Raw genomic sequence first — 16,477 nt, 5'->3', positions numbered from 1 at the left:
AAGATCTGGGTTCAAGTCTCTCTTCCGCTATAAACTGGCTGTGTGACCTCAGGTGTATCATTGACCTCTCAGAACTGTAGGCAACTCTCTAAGATGGTGGTTCTCCAAGCATGGTATGAGGATCCCCAAGGGTTCCCTAGATCCTTTCAGGGGGTCCGAGAGGTCAAAACTATTTTCATAATTTTGAGAAATGGCCTAGTGGTAGGCCCTAGCAGACAGAAGTGATCCCATATTTGTTTACTGATTGACCTCTGAATGTACGGGGAAGTTTTTATGTACCCAACTGACTCTGATAGCTACATTTACGGTTGGGGATGCAAGGCTAGCAAGCTTCATTTAATCCGGATATATAAGAGTAACAAACTTTACCTATCACAGTGTCCTGGCGGGGGAAGTGGCAGTCTAGACTACCCACTGATTGCCCCTAAGAGTTCCCTGGAGTCACCATAATGCATAGAGTGCCAGGCTTGGAGTCGGTAAGACTCATCTTCCTAAATTCAAATCGAATTCAAATTCAAATCTTGCGAGCTGTGTGACCCTGGGCATGTCACTTAACCCTGTTTTCCTCAGTTTCCTCATCTGTAAAATGAACTGGAGAAGGAAATGGCAAACCACTCCAGGATCTTTGCCAGGGGTGGGGAACCTGAAGCCTTGAGGCCACATGTGGCCTTCTAGGTCCTCAGGTGTGGCCTTTTGACCGAGTCCAAGTTTTATAGAACAAATCCTATTATTTGTATAGGGATTTGTTCTGTGAAGTTTGGATTCAGTAAGAGGGCCGCACTTGAGGACCTAGAGGGCTACGTGTGACCATGAGGCTGCAGGTTCCTTACCTCTGAAAAATCCTAAATGGGGTCACAAAAAGAGTAGGACATGACTGAAACAACTGAACAGAACACAGGAAAAGATTTCCCTCCCACCTAGTCTCTGTGAATCTGCTCAGCAAAACAATCAGATATAAGGGCAGAAATTCCGGGGATCAGAACTCTCAACTGGGGTACACATTCCATGGCAAAACCAAGCCACTGGGCACTGTTGTTTCCTGGTGGGGCTGTAGATCGAGGGAGCACATACTTTTGTGCCTGTGAATAACAAATGGCCTGACCTGAGATCCTTCTAGCTCTTATTTTCCTTCTTGGTCACACTAATAATACTGACATTTAAATTTCTAATACTGTAATATTGCTAGATCTCAGCCACATTAACAAAAGCTCTTGTTAGGGTAATTGTTGTTCAATAATTTTTCAGCATGTAAGGAATCCTGAGGACAACATATCTGAGAATTGCTCAAGATTCTAAATTGCAAGGAAAGTGCTGACATGCTTTGGTGGAGGAAATTGCCTCATCTGGGAGGACCCAATGTCAATGAAACCACAGGTTCAGTCTCTATCCCTGTGTTTGCCCTTTACTGATCTGGGAACTTGTTGGGGGGCCCCAATTTCCACCCCTACCTATTGAATATAAGCTTCTTGAAGGCAGGGTGGGTCTGTGGAAAGAGTGTTGACTTTGGAGTCAAGAGGAGCTGGGTTCAAATCCTGCCTCTGATACTTGTTACCAAGGGCAAGCCTCTTAGTATCTGGGTTTTTTTTTTTTTAGGCAATTGGGTTTAAGTGACTTGGCCAGAGTCACACAGCTAGTGATCGTTAAGTGCCTGAGGCCGGATTTGAACTCAGGTCCTCTTGACTCCAGGGCCAGAGCTCTATCCACTGCTCTCCCTAGCTGCCCCCGTCTCAGCTTCTTCTTCTGTAAAATAAGGGGGTTGGAGCAGATGGCCTCTTCCAGCTCTAGTCTGTGATCCTACACCTGGAGCACAGTGCCTGGCTCATAGTAATCATTTATTTGATTGATTATCGTTTAGTTGTGTCTGACTCTTCGTGACCCGGTGGACTCTTGCACGCCAATGCTGTCCATGGGATTTTCTTGGCAAAGATATTGGAGTGGTTTGCCATTTTCTTCTCCAGCTCATTTTACAGATGAGGAAACTGAGGCAAACAAGGTGAAGTGACTTGCCCGGGGTCAAACAGCTAGTATCTAAGGCTGGATTTGAACTGAGGTCTTAGTGACTCCAGGCCCAGTGCTCTATCGACTCTAGCACCTACCTGGGAAAATAATAATAATAATAATAATAATAATAATAATGATAATAATAGCTGTCATTTATGTAGCACTTTCAAGTTTGCAAAGCTGCCTCTTGATTACTGATTGGAGCGAAATAGTGTGTAGAGGGCAGATGTGAACGTCAACCTATGCTGTCACAGTGGTATGTGAGTCGGTGGGCAGGTGGCTGGGGTGCTGGTGTCAGAAGACTTTGTGGAGTCAGTTCATCTCAAAGGTAGGGCAGGTCAAACTCACTTCCCTGCCTCAGGCTGTCAGGCCTCTGATTGCTACCAAACTCCCCTACCCCTTTATTCCCCATCCCGTCCCTTCCCAGTCCTGTCTCAGCCTCCATCCATGCAGCAGGTGCTTTCTACCAGACAATAGCAGAGATTGCCCACGTTAATTGAAGGGAAAAAACAATTGACCAATCTTCAGCCCTCTCACAATGGGAAGAAAGGGAAAAAGTGTGTTTCTGTGACAGGATGGCTTATTTGCCCAGAGGATTCATTAATGGTAGGATTTCAGGCAGTGTCATTTGGGGAAGAGAAATCTTAGGGCATTGGGTGATCTCCTGGGCTCCCAAAGCGCTCTGTTCCCCAGAGAGACACTCCATGATCTAGCCTCTGCTCTGCCCTCCCCCTAGCCTTGGGGCCTGGGGTATTGGGAAACCAAGGTCCTGGAGCCAAAATTGGAAGCCTCACTTGCCCAAGACCGGAAACCACAATCAGCACTTCTTCTTCTGGGAGATGGAGAAAGGTGGGGAGGGGCTGGGGATTGGGAAGAGAAGAGGAAGGCTACATTGGGGACCAAGAGGTGCTGTCATCCCAGAGTCTGGCAGATTCTTATCAGCACCTTCTTCTCAACTCTGCTCAAAGGTGAGAAATGTCTCCTCCCCTCCCTCTCTTCACTTCCCGCCCCAAAGCTCCAATGGCCCCCATCTCTGGAAACTGTTATATTGACTTTCTTAGAAAGAACCCAGATGTTCCAGTCCCTGTCCCACATCCAGTGAGGGCTTTGCTCAGTGGTCGAGTAAGCTTGTTTTCATTGGGATAGCTGATTCTGAATTTCCTTTCTTCCTAGGGGCCAGTGGGATGAAGACTGCCTCCACCTTCCTCTTCATCATCTTCCTCATCCTTCCTGGGCACCTGGTCCTGGGGCAGGCTCACTGTTCCCTAGATGAGCTCTTAAACAAGAAGATCGAGGAGCAGGCTAGCTCCTATGGTACCACAGCCCCTGGACATTGCTAGACTCCAACCTTGCCTCTTGCCCCAAATCCAATTCCTGAACTAGACCCTAACACTTGGCCTGACCCGTCAGGATCCACCTGCCCAATCTTCCTCTGATTACTGGTCGCAGAGCCCATTAGAGTAGCTTCCAATGGGAACAGGAGGGAACCCAGCAATAGAGACATGGGAAGGTCTGGCAGCAACCTGGCTGGCACCAAAGGGGAAGCATCCTGGTCCAGGAGAAGGCTGGACAGGAATCTTACAGCCTTTCTCTTCTCTGTAATGGTTTAGTTCTGGCTGCCGTTCAAAAGCTTCAAGTGAGCTGCTTCAGTGTTACCTCTCGGGGTGCTCTAGCCACCTGCCCCTCAGGTCAGTCTGGAACCTAGTGTTCTAGCCCCAACTTCCCCTCCCCCAGGCCTCTGATGTTCCCTACCCATAGGACCCTAGTGTCCAGCCCCCAGCCTCCTACTCCTCCAGGACCCTGGTGTCAAAGCCTCAGGAGCCCCAACCAGGGCTCCAGAGTCCAAACCCCAGGCTCTCTTTCCCTTCCTTCTCCACCCAGGACCCCAGAGTCCAAACCCCAGGCTCTCTTTCCCTTCCTTCTCCACCCAGGACCCCAGAGTCCAAACCCCAGGCTCTCTTTCCCTTCCTTCTCCACCCAGGACCTCAGAGTCCAAACCCCAGGCTCTCTTTCCCTTCCTTCTCCACCCAGGACCCCAGGGTCCAAGCCTCAGGCTCTCTTCTCCTCAGGGTCCATCGTCACAAGCTGTTCATGTGGCTCAGCCTGTGGCTCCTGGGATGTTCGTGAACCCACCACGTGTCACTGTCAATGTGCTGGAATGGACTGGACTAGTGCCCGCTGCTGCAAGTTTGGGGGCCAATGATGAGCCGAGACAGAGCCTTCCTTTGCCTTCTTCCCACCAAATCCTTCCTGAGTGTGGCCTGCTCCCAGGAGTCAAAGCTAGAGGTTAAATAAACATGGCATGTGGTCAGAGTGTGCTGAGTGATTGCCGAGGGGCAGGATAGGGCCTGCCCAAATTTCTGCCCAGCCCTCTTACTCTATACCAATATGCTTCTTCATTGGCTCCAACCAGGGAGGTCCCAGACTTTCAGGTACTGCTAATGAGGAGCAACTGACATGCTGGGATCTTGAAGGGACTGAGAGGTAGAGCCTGAGCCTGGATACCTAGGTCTTTGGGAGAGGACCTTGGCAGGTAGAAGTTTGTCTGGCAGCACTCCAGGAATCCTCATTTCCTGCCCCCCCCAATTCCACAGAGAGAATTCTCTAGTTGGGGTGATGGATCCCAGAGAGGGTGGGGATGGGCAGCTGTCTATGAACTCGTGAAGAGGAATATATGGAGGTTGAGCCCAGCTTAGGGTTATCTGGAAGACTTCTGCTCCCTTTGGCCCCCACCCACCAGGGAACTTGAACCACCAAAGTGGTTTTTCTGCTTCTCTGTGTTCACTTTACTTACTGTCCAGCTGGACAGTTCATGTATAAATTAGTCAACTTTAAGGTACCAGGCTTGGGGCTGGACTCCTGGGTCCTGTGCACAGGAAAGCTGAGGGCTGGACATCCAAACCTTGTGGAGGAGTATAGGATGGAACAGATGATGAAGGAAAGGAAGAATTTCTGATGGGACCAGTTCCAGCCCCAGCTCGTCAGCCCATGTGACAGTTTAATCTTGACTATGATGGTTTCTCTTCTCTCCCTCAGCTCCCTTACTTCTGCTATACTACTCTGCCCTACCACTTTGAGCTCCTTAGATTGGTCCCTGACTCCTCCCTCCCCTCCTGACACTGAAACCTCCTAACCACAGGAAGTTCCCCAGGGTCCCAGGGAACCTCCCAGGCATGGTGTCCAAAGGTCCCAATGTTAAGCAGCCCCAGTGTCCGAGTTTTGAATGGTCTCAGCATTATTAGTCTCTCCCTAGTCTCAACAAACGTTCTCTCCTCTCCTTGGAATGCCCACAGGGCTCAGCCTGACCTCCTCTAGCATCTTCAGTACTTAAGTAGTTAGGGCCCTGCTCACCTCTCCTCTTGGTTAGAATTTCTCTGTCTTTTCCCCCCATTTCCCTTTGGGAAATGGGTTCTCTTAGAACCACTGAGAGATTTGGGGACCGAAAGATCTGTGTGTTGGGTAAAGGTCTGTGCCCTGGATCAAGGTCTATGCCTTGGTTGGATCTTCCATGCCTCTGGCTAACAGTCATATTTTCCCTGGTTTGGTCTCTCTGCTGTCACCCATACAGATGACTGAGGGGCAAAGAGATGAGAGAGGGAGGGTACAGTAAGAGGCACATTCTATGTTGCCAATAAAGATGTACACACACACACACACACACAGACACACACACACACACACAGACACACACACACACACTCTATATGTGCACCTATGTATATATTCATAGTTGTGCACGAAAACTAGAAACCAGTTTCCATACGCTTCAAAGTTCTATACACAGAACTTACACACTTTCACACACTTCCCTCCTCACTCTATTGCTGTCCCTGGTACTGAAGTTGAGGGGGAGAGAGGATGGAAAGGGAGGATGGACATCTGGGACTGGGTATAATCTCCTGACCCTGAAGGTTTGGTTTCACCCCCTTGCCTGGCTTCTCCTTTCATGACCAATAAGACCAATAAAGACCCAGGCATCATCAACCCCTCAAACTTCCCCTACCCCATTTCTCTGATCTAAACTGTTGAACACCCCAGCATGGGAGGACAGACATCGTACATAAACAGGGTAAGAAAGAGAGAAACCATGGACAGGGCGGCTGGTAGAGGTGGGGTGCATAAGGATAGAGTCCTAGAATATGGACTGAAGGCAGAGGGACCCAGGTCCCTGGGACCCTGGGCAGGACTGAGTCAGTGGGAAACAGATAAGAGTCCCATAAGATAAAAGGGCTGAGTCTATCAAGACCAGGGACAGAAGGATCCAGGACATATGGATTAAGGACAGAATAGGGAAAGTCAAGCAAAAAGATAAGGTCCTGGAAAATAGAGAGAATGAAAATAGAAGCAGCATGATACAGCGGGAAGAACACTGGGTCTGAAGTCAGAGGTTCAAAATGTAAACTCTCCCATATTCTACTTGAATGATCTTTGGCAAAAGTCACTTCACAGATTATTTTTTTTGGCTAGGCAATGGGTTTAAGTGACTTGCCCAGGGTCACACAGCTAGAAAGTGTTGTGTCTGAGGCCAGATTTGAACTCAGGTCCTCCTGAATCCAGGGCTGGTGCTCTATCCACTGCACCACCTAGCTGCCCCCACTTCACAGCTTTGCTCTCAGATTCTTCCTCTAAAATTAAGAAGTTGGACTGGTTGTTGTCCTTCATTTTCGAAGAGGGCCAAAATGACATCACTATGCTAGAATCAGGTTTCAGTGTGTCTGACTGTGGCTGATCAGACCATACAAGCTTGGAATGCTCTACCACAAGTCAGGCACAAATAGTCCATGTGAACATTTGGGTGGATTCTTGAAGTTTGGGCATCTTGTGTTTCTCTTGAGCCATTTCAATTCTGCTTTGCTCACAGAGCACAGCACCTTCTCTGATGTGGGCACACCATGCTGAGTGGTCCTGTGCCAATGTCTCCCATGTCACACAATCAATTCCAAAGTTCCTAAGAGAGACCTTGAGAGTGTCCTTGTATCGCTTCTTCTGACCACCACGTGAGCACTTTCCCTGTGTGAGTTCTCCATAAAACAGTCTTTTTGGAAAGCATATGTTTTGCATTCAAACAATGTGGCCAGTCCATCATACTTGTGCTGTCTAAAGCAGAGTTTGAATGCTTGGCAGTTTAGTTCAAGAAAGGACCTTAGTGTCTGGTATCTTATCCTGCCAGGAAATCTTCAGAATCTTCCTTCAGAACCACTTCCTTCAAATGGAAGTGATTCACTTTCCTGGCGTGGCACTGATATATTTTTCAGATTTCACAGGCATACAACAATGAGGCCAGCACAATGGCTCTGTAGACCTTCAGTCTGGTAGGCAGTCTAATACCTCTTCTCTCCCACACTTTCCTTCTGAGCATCCCAAACACTGAATTATCTCTGGCAATGTGTGCCAGAGATAATGACCTCCTTATCAACACATACATCCTTGGAAAGTACACACCAACACAAGTGAACTTACCCACAGCATTCAGAACTTCTCCGTTTGCTGTAACTGACGGTTCCATATATGCATGGTGTGGTGGTGGGCTGATGGAGCACTTGTGTTTTTTGGTGTTAATTGTTAGGCCAAAATTAGCACAAGCAGCAGAGAATTGATCCATACTTTGTTGCATCTCAGCTTCAGAGGCTGCATTGAGCTCAGTGCACAATCATCTGCAAACATAAAATCTTGTACCAACACTTCTTCCACTTTGGTCTTGGCTTTTAATCTTTTCAAGTTGAAGAATTTACCATCAGTGTGGTAGCTGACCTTGATGCCATGTTCGTCTTCATTGAAAGCATTTGACAACATGGCTGAAAACATTGCACTAAAAAGTATGGAAGCAAGCACACAGCCTTATTTCACTCCATTGGTGACTGGGAAAGCGTGAGAGTATTGAACATTACCCAAAACCCAGGCAAGCATGGTGTCATGAAATTGACATACAATGCTGATGAACTTCTCTGGGCAACCAAATTTTGACATAATTTTCCATAAGCCCTCATAACTGACAGTATCTTGGTTAGATCTACAAATGTGTACAGACCTCTGTTCTGCTCTTGGCATTTCTCCCAGAGTTACTGGGCAGCAAACACCATATCAACTGTTCCTTGGCCCCTTCTGAAGCCACACTGGCTCTCAGGTAGATGACCATCTTCCAGGTTAAGGATCAGCCTATTAAGGAGGACTCTGGCAAGAAATCTTGCCAGCAACAACTAAGAGAGAGGACCCCCCACCCTGATTGTCACAGGACAATCTATTTCTTTTACCCTTATAGAGATGGACAGTGGAGGCATCCTTGAATTCCTGGGGGATAACCTCCTCTTGCCATATAACCTGGAAAATTTGAGTCAGCTTTTGTATGAGCAATGGACCCCCTACCTTGTAAATCTCAGCTGGAATAGAATCAGCACCAGGTGCTTTGCCACATGAAAGGAGCTGAATGGCATTCAAAACCTCTTCTTCAGTTGGAACTTCAGCTAGGGAGGGATTGACTTCAACCTGTGATAAATGGTCAATGGCTTCAGCATCGATTGATGATGGTCTGTTGAGAACACTATGGAAGTGTTCAGCCCATCTTTCTAGGATCATGTCCATATCGCCAATCAATGTGGCTCCATCAGCACTGAGTAGGTGAGATGCACCATAGGTCTTTGGCCATAAATAGCAAGAGGTTAGACTAGGGGACCTCTGAAGTCCTTTCCAGGTCTACAATCTTATGACTTTGGGGTATGATGGAAAGATGGGGACAAACATGTATTTTGGGAGGAGGTGTGGAGCCAAGGAACTTTTCCCCTATCACTTTTAATCTTGCCATTCTTGAGGAATGACTTTCATGCTGTGGAGTGGATTTTGGTCATAGGCTCTGTATGGCTCTACCATGGGACTGGAGAATACCACCAGTGCTACTCAGAGTTTATTGACTCATCCCCCTTGTCTCCACTACAATGTTTGGTGGTGGATAGGGGTATACTTGGTGATACTGCCTTAATTCATATATGTATACTTGGGAGTATATATTTTGATCTGGTGGTGGTGGTGGTAGTGGTTGGTGGTGACTCAGGTGTCAGAGGCAGAAAAACTCATGTACTTACATGATATCTCTTACTCAAACATCGAACCAGTTGGAGAAATGAATTCTGGGTCTCTGAGGAGGCTGGACGTCTGGGTTGTCAGGAGCTCAGGGGCCAGAGGCTGGATCCTGAGTCCTTTAAAGGTGGTAGGACCTGGGGGTTAGATGCCTAGCTTTCATCTCAGCTGCAAAGCTCTTTCTAATGATCTTGATATCCTCCCCACTCCTACCTTGGTTGTCACTGAAAACTTTCTGCTCTTCTGGCTTCCCTGGCATATTTCAAGTCTTGGCTAAAGTCCTACCTTCTGTAAGGAGTGTTTCCCTGTTCTCCTTAATTTTAGCACTTCCTCTCTGAAATTATCACCAATTTATTCTGTGCATATCTTGTTTGTATGTTAGATTTCCTGATTGTGCTATGATCTCCTTGAGAGCAGGGACTGTTTGTTATTTGTCTTTCTTTGTATCTCTAAAGCTTAGCACAGTGCTTGGCACACAGTAGGTGCTTAATAAATGTAGGTTGACTGACTACACTTTACCCACTGCCCATCCTTTTACTCACTGGACAGTTCTTTGACCAGCTCATGTGCAGTTTTGTCATCTTGCAAGGTACTAGACTCGGGGCTGATCCTTGGGTCCTATGTGCAGGAGGTCTGTGGGTCAGATGCCTGGGTCTTGGGAGGGAAAGAGCTATTGAATGACAGGACCCTAGGTAGGACCAGTCCTGCCCCTTTGGCCCAAATGACAGACTAGTCCTGACACTGATGCGTGATACTTAAGACATAAAAACATGAGACACTAGGGAGGTGGAGTCAAGATGGCAGAGTGTAAGGTCGTAACTGTCAAACTTCCCCCAAAACCTCTTATACAAAATGAGCACAGAAAATGCCAAACTGAATTCTGAGTGGGGAAGCCATGAGAAAGTCATAGTGAACATATTTCCAGCCCAGGGCAGTTTAGGAAAATAGAGAGAAGTCTGCAGATGGTGTAGGGGGGTGATCTTTGGGGCAGCAGCAGTGAGAACAGTCAAGTGTCCAGGGATGGAAAGGGAACTGACACTTGGTCAGAAAGGGGGCTCCTGTACTAGCACTGATTACAAGATTAAGCACCATCAGGGAGCTCTGTTACCCATTACCCAGTTCTAGGTCACAGTTCCAGGGTGGCTGAAGTCACAAGGGGCCCTGCCTGTGTAAAGAGCAGAGTTCAGACCAGGAGGGCAGCAGTCAGACCTCTCCTCAGATTATACCACATTGGAAACCCCAAAAACTTACAGGCCTCCAGATTGAGCTACGGCAGCAGCATAAAGACAATAAAATACAGAAGCTCAGGCTAGTCATTTTCTCGTCCTGCCCCCCCCCTCCACACAATGGAGGTGGGCAGAGCATAACATAAAGTCCGAGGTCAAGAAACAGGCTGGAAAAATGAACAATCAACAACGACAAAAGAACTTGATCAGACAACGTTGCTATGGTGACAGAGAAGTTCAAGGCACAAACTCAGAAGAAGACGATGACTTGGAAACATCCGGAAGCAAAGCCTTAAATTGTATAGAAGCCCAACAAGAAATTCTAGAAGAACTAAAGAGGTTTCTGAAAAACAGCAAAAAAAAAAATTTAAATTGAATTGAGAGTGGTAGATAAAATTGGGGTTGGGGAATGAGAGCTGTGCAAGAAAGCTATTAAAGAAAAAAGAATGGACAGCTTGGTAAAAGAGGCACAAAATAGCTTTCACAGTGGAGCGGGAAATGGTAGAGTGGGAAAGGCCTCCTGCAGAGAAGGGTCTGGAGCTGAGCCTTGTAAGGCCGAGAAACACCCCATGAATCCCCTTTCTCAGCCTGCCCAGCTGCTAGGTGGGGGTGGGGAATCGCATGTGGCCCTCTAGGTCCTCAAGTGCGGCCCTTTGATGAAATCTAAACTTCACTTAGAGAACTCTAGAGAGTCAGCTAAAAAACTAGATAAAACAATTAACAACTTCAGCGAAGTTGCAGCATATGAAAGAAACCCACATAAATCGTCATCATATCACCTGCAAAAAATGATAGCTTTGTTTCCTTTTGCCTATTCTTATTCCTTCCATTTCTTTTTCTTACCTATATAGCCATGGCTAGCATTTCTATTATATAATGCAATAAAAATTACATTAATAAAAGGCCTTTGAAGCATAGAATAAATATTAATTGGAAACTAAATAATCTAATCCAAGAATGAGTGGGGCAAAGAACAAATCATAGAAACAATTAATATATTCATTAAAAACAATGACAATGATGAGACAATGTCTCAAAATTTGTGGGATGTAGCCAAAGCACTACTTGGGGGAAATTTTATATCTCTAACTATATCAGTCAAAGAGAGAAAGAGCAGATCAGCAAATTGGATAGGCAACTAAAAAAATCCCCACTTCTGGTGGGTGACACATACATGTTTTGGTTCAGCACTAAAGGATGTGGGGCTTTGGGAGGGTGAAGCAACTTCTTTATTGGCCCTTGAGCCAGGAAGAGTCGTCCCTCAGTAGATTTTTTTTTTAAGCAATTGGGGTTTCCCAGGGTCACACAACTAGTAAGTGTCAAGTGTTTGGTCTGAGGTCACATTTGAACTCAGGTCCTCCTGACTTCAGAGCTGGTGCTCTGTCCACCTTGCCAACTAGCTGCCCCTGCCCCTCAGTAAATTTTAAGGGGATAGAGAGACCCTTGTTCTTTCCTTCCTCTCTCCTGAAAGCATGACATGAAACTCTCTTTCTCTAAGACTATCCATGAGGAGGAGGAGGAGGAGGGTATCATGAACACCTCCAGGACCATTCCCTTGCCTCATTTGCCGCTTGTAAGGTCAATCTTATCCCTTCTCAGCACAGTCCAAAGAATTTACTCTCTTACTCTGAATATAATTTAAATGTACCTTGCTGCTGTTTAATTTTTTTTTCTTTTTATCATCAATAAACATGAATATTTCTGTACATAAAGAACAAAAAAGAGGGTTGTATATGAAACTATGAATCTCTTAGTATGGCTTTGGTTTTAAAGAATATGTTAGACTTAACCCAATAATAACTATGACACATTGTCTTGCTTGTCTGTGTCTTCTTATAAAGTTCATTCTGCCCTTTTTAAGTATGTTTTTATGTGTCATTGACACTTTTTTCTTTTCTTTTTTGACATCACAATTACTAATCATCTGCTGCTCTCCTACAACTCTGTCACACCCTCCAAATAAATACCCTCCCCCATAACAAGTAGTTATAGCCAAGCGAAACAAATTTCTTATGGGCCATGTCCACCTGGCATCTCCTTGTCTTTGTACTGGGTGCCCTCTACTCGTGGGGCGCTCCTCTGCCTCCCTTCCACCTCTCAGGATCCCTATCTTCCTTCGAGGCTCAGCTAGAGATCCCTTCTCTGTAGGAGGCCTTTCCCAGCCTGCCCAGCTGCTAGGCAGGGGTGGAGAACCTGCAGCCTTGAGGACACACGTGACCCTCTAGGTCCTCAAGTGCGGCCTTTAGACAGAATCTAAACTTTCCAGAGCAAATCCCCTTAATAAAAGGATTTGTTCTGTAACACTTGGACTTAGTCAAAAGCTGCACCTGAGGACCTAGAAGGCCGCAAGTGGCTTCGAGGCCGCAGCTTCCCCACTCCTGTTAGAGCCTTCCTTTGTGAGGGTACCCTCTACCTATTTTGTATGTACCTATTTACTTATTCAACAAAAATAAGGATCTTGCCTCCCTCATGTAAGAGAGTTAAGCTTGTGCCTGGTTTCCAATAGGTTTTATTTTTGTTTGTTCATTTTTGTATTTTTGGCTAGGCAATGGGTTAAGTGACTTGCCTAGGGTCACACAGCTGGTAAGTGTTAAGTGTTTGGTCTGAGGCCAGATTTGAACTCAGGTCCTCCTGACTCCAGGGCCAGTGCTCTATCCACTGTGCCACCTAGCTGCCCTGGAAAAGACTTTTTGTAGAAGGTGGGACTTGAGGGAATGCAAGGAAGCCAGGAGGCAGAAATGAGGGAGGAGAGTATTTCAGGTATGGGGGGAATGGGGGTGGGGGGACAGCCAGCGCAAGTGCCTGCAGCTTTGAGATGGAGTGTGTTGTGTGAGGAAGCAAGGAGGCCAGTGCTACTGGATCAAAGAGTAAGTGAACGGGGCAGCTAGGTTCACAGTGGATAAAGCACCGGCCCTGGAGTCAGGAGGACCTGAGTTCAAATCCAGCCTCAGATCAAACACTTGACACATACTAGCTGTGTGACCCTGGGCAAGTCACTTAACCCCAAGTGCCTAAAAAACAAACAAACAAACAAAAAACAAACAAAGAGTAAGTGAAGGGGAGAAAGTATAAGAAGGCTAGAAAGGGAGGAAGAGGTCAGGTTGTAAAGGTTTAAAAGCCAAACAGAGGATTTTATATTTGATCCTGGAGGTGATAGGGAGACACTGGAGTTTATTGAATAGTGAGATCAAATGGTCAGGCTGTACTTTAGAGAGACCACTTTGGCAGCTGAATGGAGGATGGGCTGGAGTTGGGAGAGACTTGAGGCAGGGACGCCAACCAGCAGCTATTGCAAAAGTCAGGTGTTAGGTAATGAGGATCTAAGGGAGGCCGCGGTGTCACAGGAGAGAAGAGGGAAGTATGTGACAGATATTAGGAAGGTAATATCAACAGGCCTTGGCAACAGATATGGGAGAGGGGATGAGAATGAGGAGTCAAATGATACCAGGTTTGCAAGCCTAGGTACCTGGGAGCATGATGGTACCCTCCACGGTAGTAGGGAAATTAGGGATGGGAGAGGGTTTGAGGCAAAAGATAGAGTTAAGTTTAGGATATTATTGAGTTTAAGATGTCTACAGGACACATTCAGTTCTAGATGTACAATTGAATGTGGAAGATGGGGGTATGGAGTTTATCGAAGAGGTCCAGGCTGGAAAAGTAGATATGAGAATTATCGGTACAGAGACGATAATTGAATTTGTGGGAGGTGATGAGATCACCAGCAGTATGGAGGGAGAAGAGAAGATGGAACCCTGTGGGACACCGGCCATTAATGGGTGTGATCTGGATGAAGATCCAGTAAAGGAGACCGAGAAGGAGTGGTCAGATAGGTAGGGGGAGAACCAAGAGAGAGTAGTAGCACAAAAACCTAGAGAGAAGAGAATATTAAGGAGAAGAGAGTGATCGATAGTGTCAAAGGCTGCAGAGAGGTCAAGAAGGATGAAGACTGAGAAAAGGCTGGCCAATTTGGCAAGTAAGAGATGATTAGTAATTTGAGAGAGAGGAGAATGATATGGTCGGAAGAAGAGTGAAGAAGAAAGTGAGTGGAAATGGAATGGTTGCGTTGATTATAGAAGCCCTTCTCCAAGAGTTTAGAAACAAAGGGGAGGAGATATGACATGATGGCTCTAAGATGGATCAAGCAAGGGTTTTTTGAATATGGAGGAGACACGGAAAAGTCTGTACCTGGTAGAGAAGCATCTGGTAGAGAGGGAGAGGTTGAAGGTAAGTGAAAGAGTGGGGATGATCTATTGAGCAGTTGGAGAAGATTGGATAGAATAGGATTACTTGTGCATATGGAGGGGTTGGCCTTGGCAAGGAAAAGGACCACTTCATTGTGTGAGGTATGGATGAAGGAGGAGACAGTGGCAGAAGGCATCTGGGTGATGTGAAATGAAGACGGGAAGAAGAGGGAGCTGTTGGCAAATGACCTCAACTTTTTAAATAAAATATGAAGTAAGGTTCTCAGCTGAGAAGGTTGGGGGGGAAGTCATGGGAGACTTAAGGAATGATGAAAAGGTTTGTGAAAGCCACTGTGGTGAGTAGGATAATGAGTCAATTAGGGAAGTGTAAAAGGATTGCTGCATTGAGGGCCCAGTTGAGATTATGTCTTGTAAGGGAAACTGAGGAGGATAGATCCTCTCCAGCCCCCTGTATAACCATCTCATGACCTAACAGTGTAACTGCCTCATGACCTGACATAAAGATAGATGGGAGTTACCATGCATGGCCAAAGGTGACCGTGGAGATGAAACTTAAATAACCAATAAGCTACGTTACCTGGGAAAGCAATATATCTCAAGGAACATTTTTCTTGAGAAAGGTGTGTAACTGTCCAAGGAATTGATCACTCCTTGGAGACCTACACAACAAACAGGTATTTGCGCTCTGATTAAGCCCCAACTTTTGTTAGAGATGTGTGCGTGCCTGGACATGAGCTCACCAAGGATACATACACAAAACAAAATATCAAGATTGTCTTTCCCTGGTTTACATAGATATAAAAGGGGTCATTTGGAAAGGGATTTTTGGAGACTTTGATTTCAGAGACAGGGACGCGGAATCTCTGTTGTGTTCAGAAGCGGACCTCATGCACGGCTTCTGTTGGGTAGAGGCGGGATGCTACTCCGTTGGCCTCCCTGACCAGACCTCTTGACCATTTTCCAGTCTCCCTGGTCTATTAGGTATTTGAGCTCACCTGGTCAGTGAGTGTGTATCCTTTCTTTTCTTATTCCTACTTTCCTTTATGTTGATTGTTACTTATTGCATTGAATATTATTCTTACCTTTATTGCTTGTGTGGTTTTTAATCATTATTAATCATTGTAAAGTAAATGTGATTATTTGTTAAGTTTATTCTGAGCACGTGTCATTATATCTTAAGATCTGAACCTAAATTGAATCTGTGCAGTATGTAATCCTTTCGATTATGTCTTGATTGAGATTATGTAACATATATTTGTGGAGTAGCTAGGTGGTGCCATAGTGTAAAGAGCTCTGGGCCTGGAGTCAGAAAGACTCAGTTTCCTGAGTTCAAATCCGGCTTCAGGCACTTATTAGCTATGTGACCCTGGACAAGTCACTTAACCGTTTGCCTCAGTGTCCTCATCTATAAAATGAATTGGAAAAGGAAATGGCAAACCACTCCAGTATCTTTGCCAAGAAAATCCCAAAGGGGGACACAAAGAGTTGAACAAAGACTGGCCAATAACAATGAACAGATATTTGTAATGGATCCAGTTAGTATAGCTCTGTGATTTTCTCCAGCTTCATTGAGCAGCACATCAGTAGAAGTGAAGGCAATGGATGATGGGAGTAATCCAGGGTTGAGGTTTTACAGGGCAAGATCTTCAATAGGCTAAGTAGGCAAGGAACTTGAGAGAAGACAGAGTTGAGTTGAACTGGTTCTACAAGGGGTCAAGATAGGGAAGGGAAGAGAGTATAGTTAGTGTGGGGATGAAGGCCTTGGAAAGAACTAAGGGGTCAAGAGATTGAAGCTCATGATGAGGGCAAAGAACAGGGTTTAGGGTTCTAAGTCAGAGGGAGGGGTGGAATGACAACAAATTGTGATCACATAAAGGGAATTTCCAAATTCATAGACACGGAAATGGTACATTTGTGGGTCATGGCAAGATCAAGGCTATGACCATCTTTATGTAGCTGAGGTGGAGTGAAGGAGTA

The 16,477-nt window shown here is 46.0% G+C and overlaps 1 protein-coding gene across 1 annotated transcript; it reads left to right on the top strand.

Annotated features, from left to right (window-relative positions):
• Positions 1–2,860: 2,860 nt before the first annotated feature.
• Positions 2,861–4,312, top strand: LOC144457110 (resistin-like). The gene is made up of 4 exons (XM_078154231.1): positions 2,861–2,969; positions 3,175–3,315; positions 3,612–3,689; positions 4,071–4,312. Exons 2-4 carry the CDS (start codon positions 3,186–3,188, stop codon positions 4,202–4,204), a joined length of 342 nt encoding a protein of 113 aa, XP_078010357.1. The 5' UTR covers positions 2,861–2,969; positions 3,175–3,185; the 3' UTR covers positions 4,205–4,312.
• Positions 4,313–16,477: the final 12,165 nt, after the last annotated feature.

The sequence above is a fragment of the Phascolarctos cinereus genome, unplaced genomic scaffold, assembly GCF_003287225.1.
Source record: "Phascolarctos cinereus isolate Bilbo 61053 unplaced genomic scaffold, phaCin_HiC Scaffold_4;HRSCAF=312, whole genome shotgun sequence".
NCBI classification, from domain to species: Eukaryota; Metazoa; Chordata; class Mammalia; order Diprotodontia; family Phascolarctidae; genus Phascolarctos; species Phascolarctos cinereus.
This window is presented reverse-complemented; position numbering and strand designations above follow the sequence as displayed.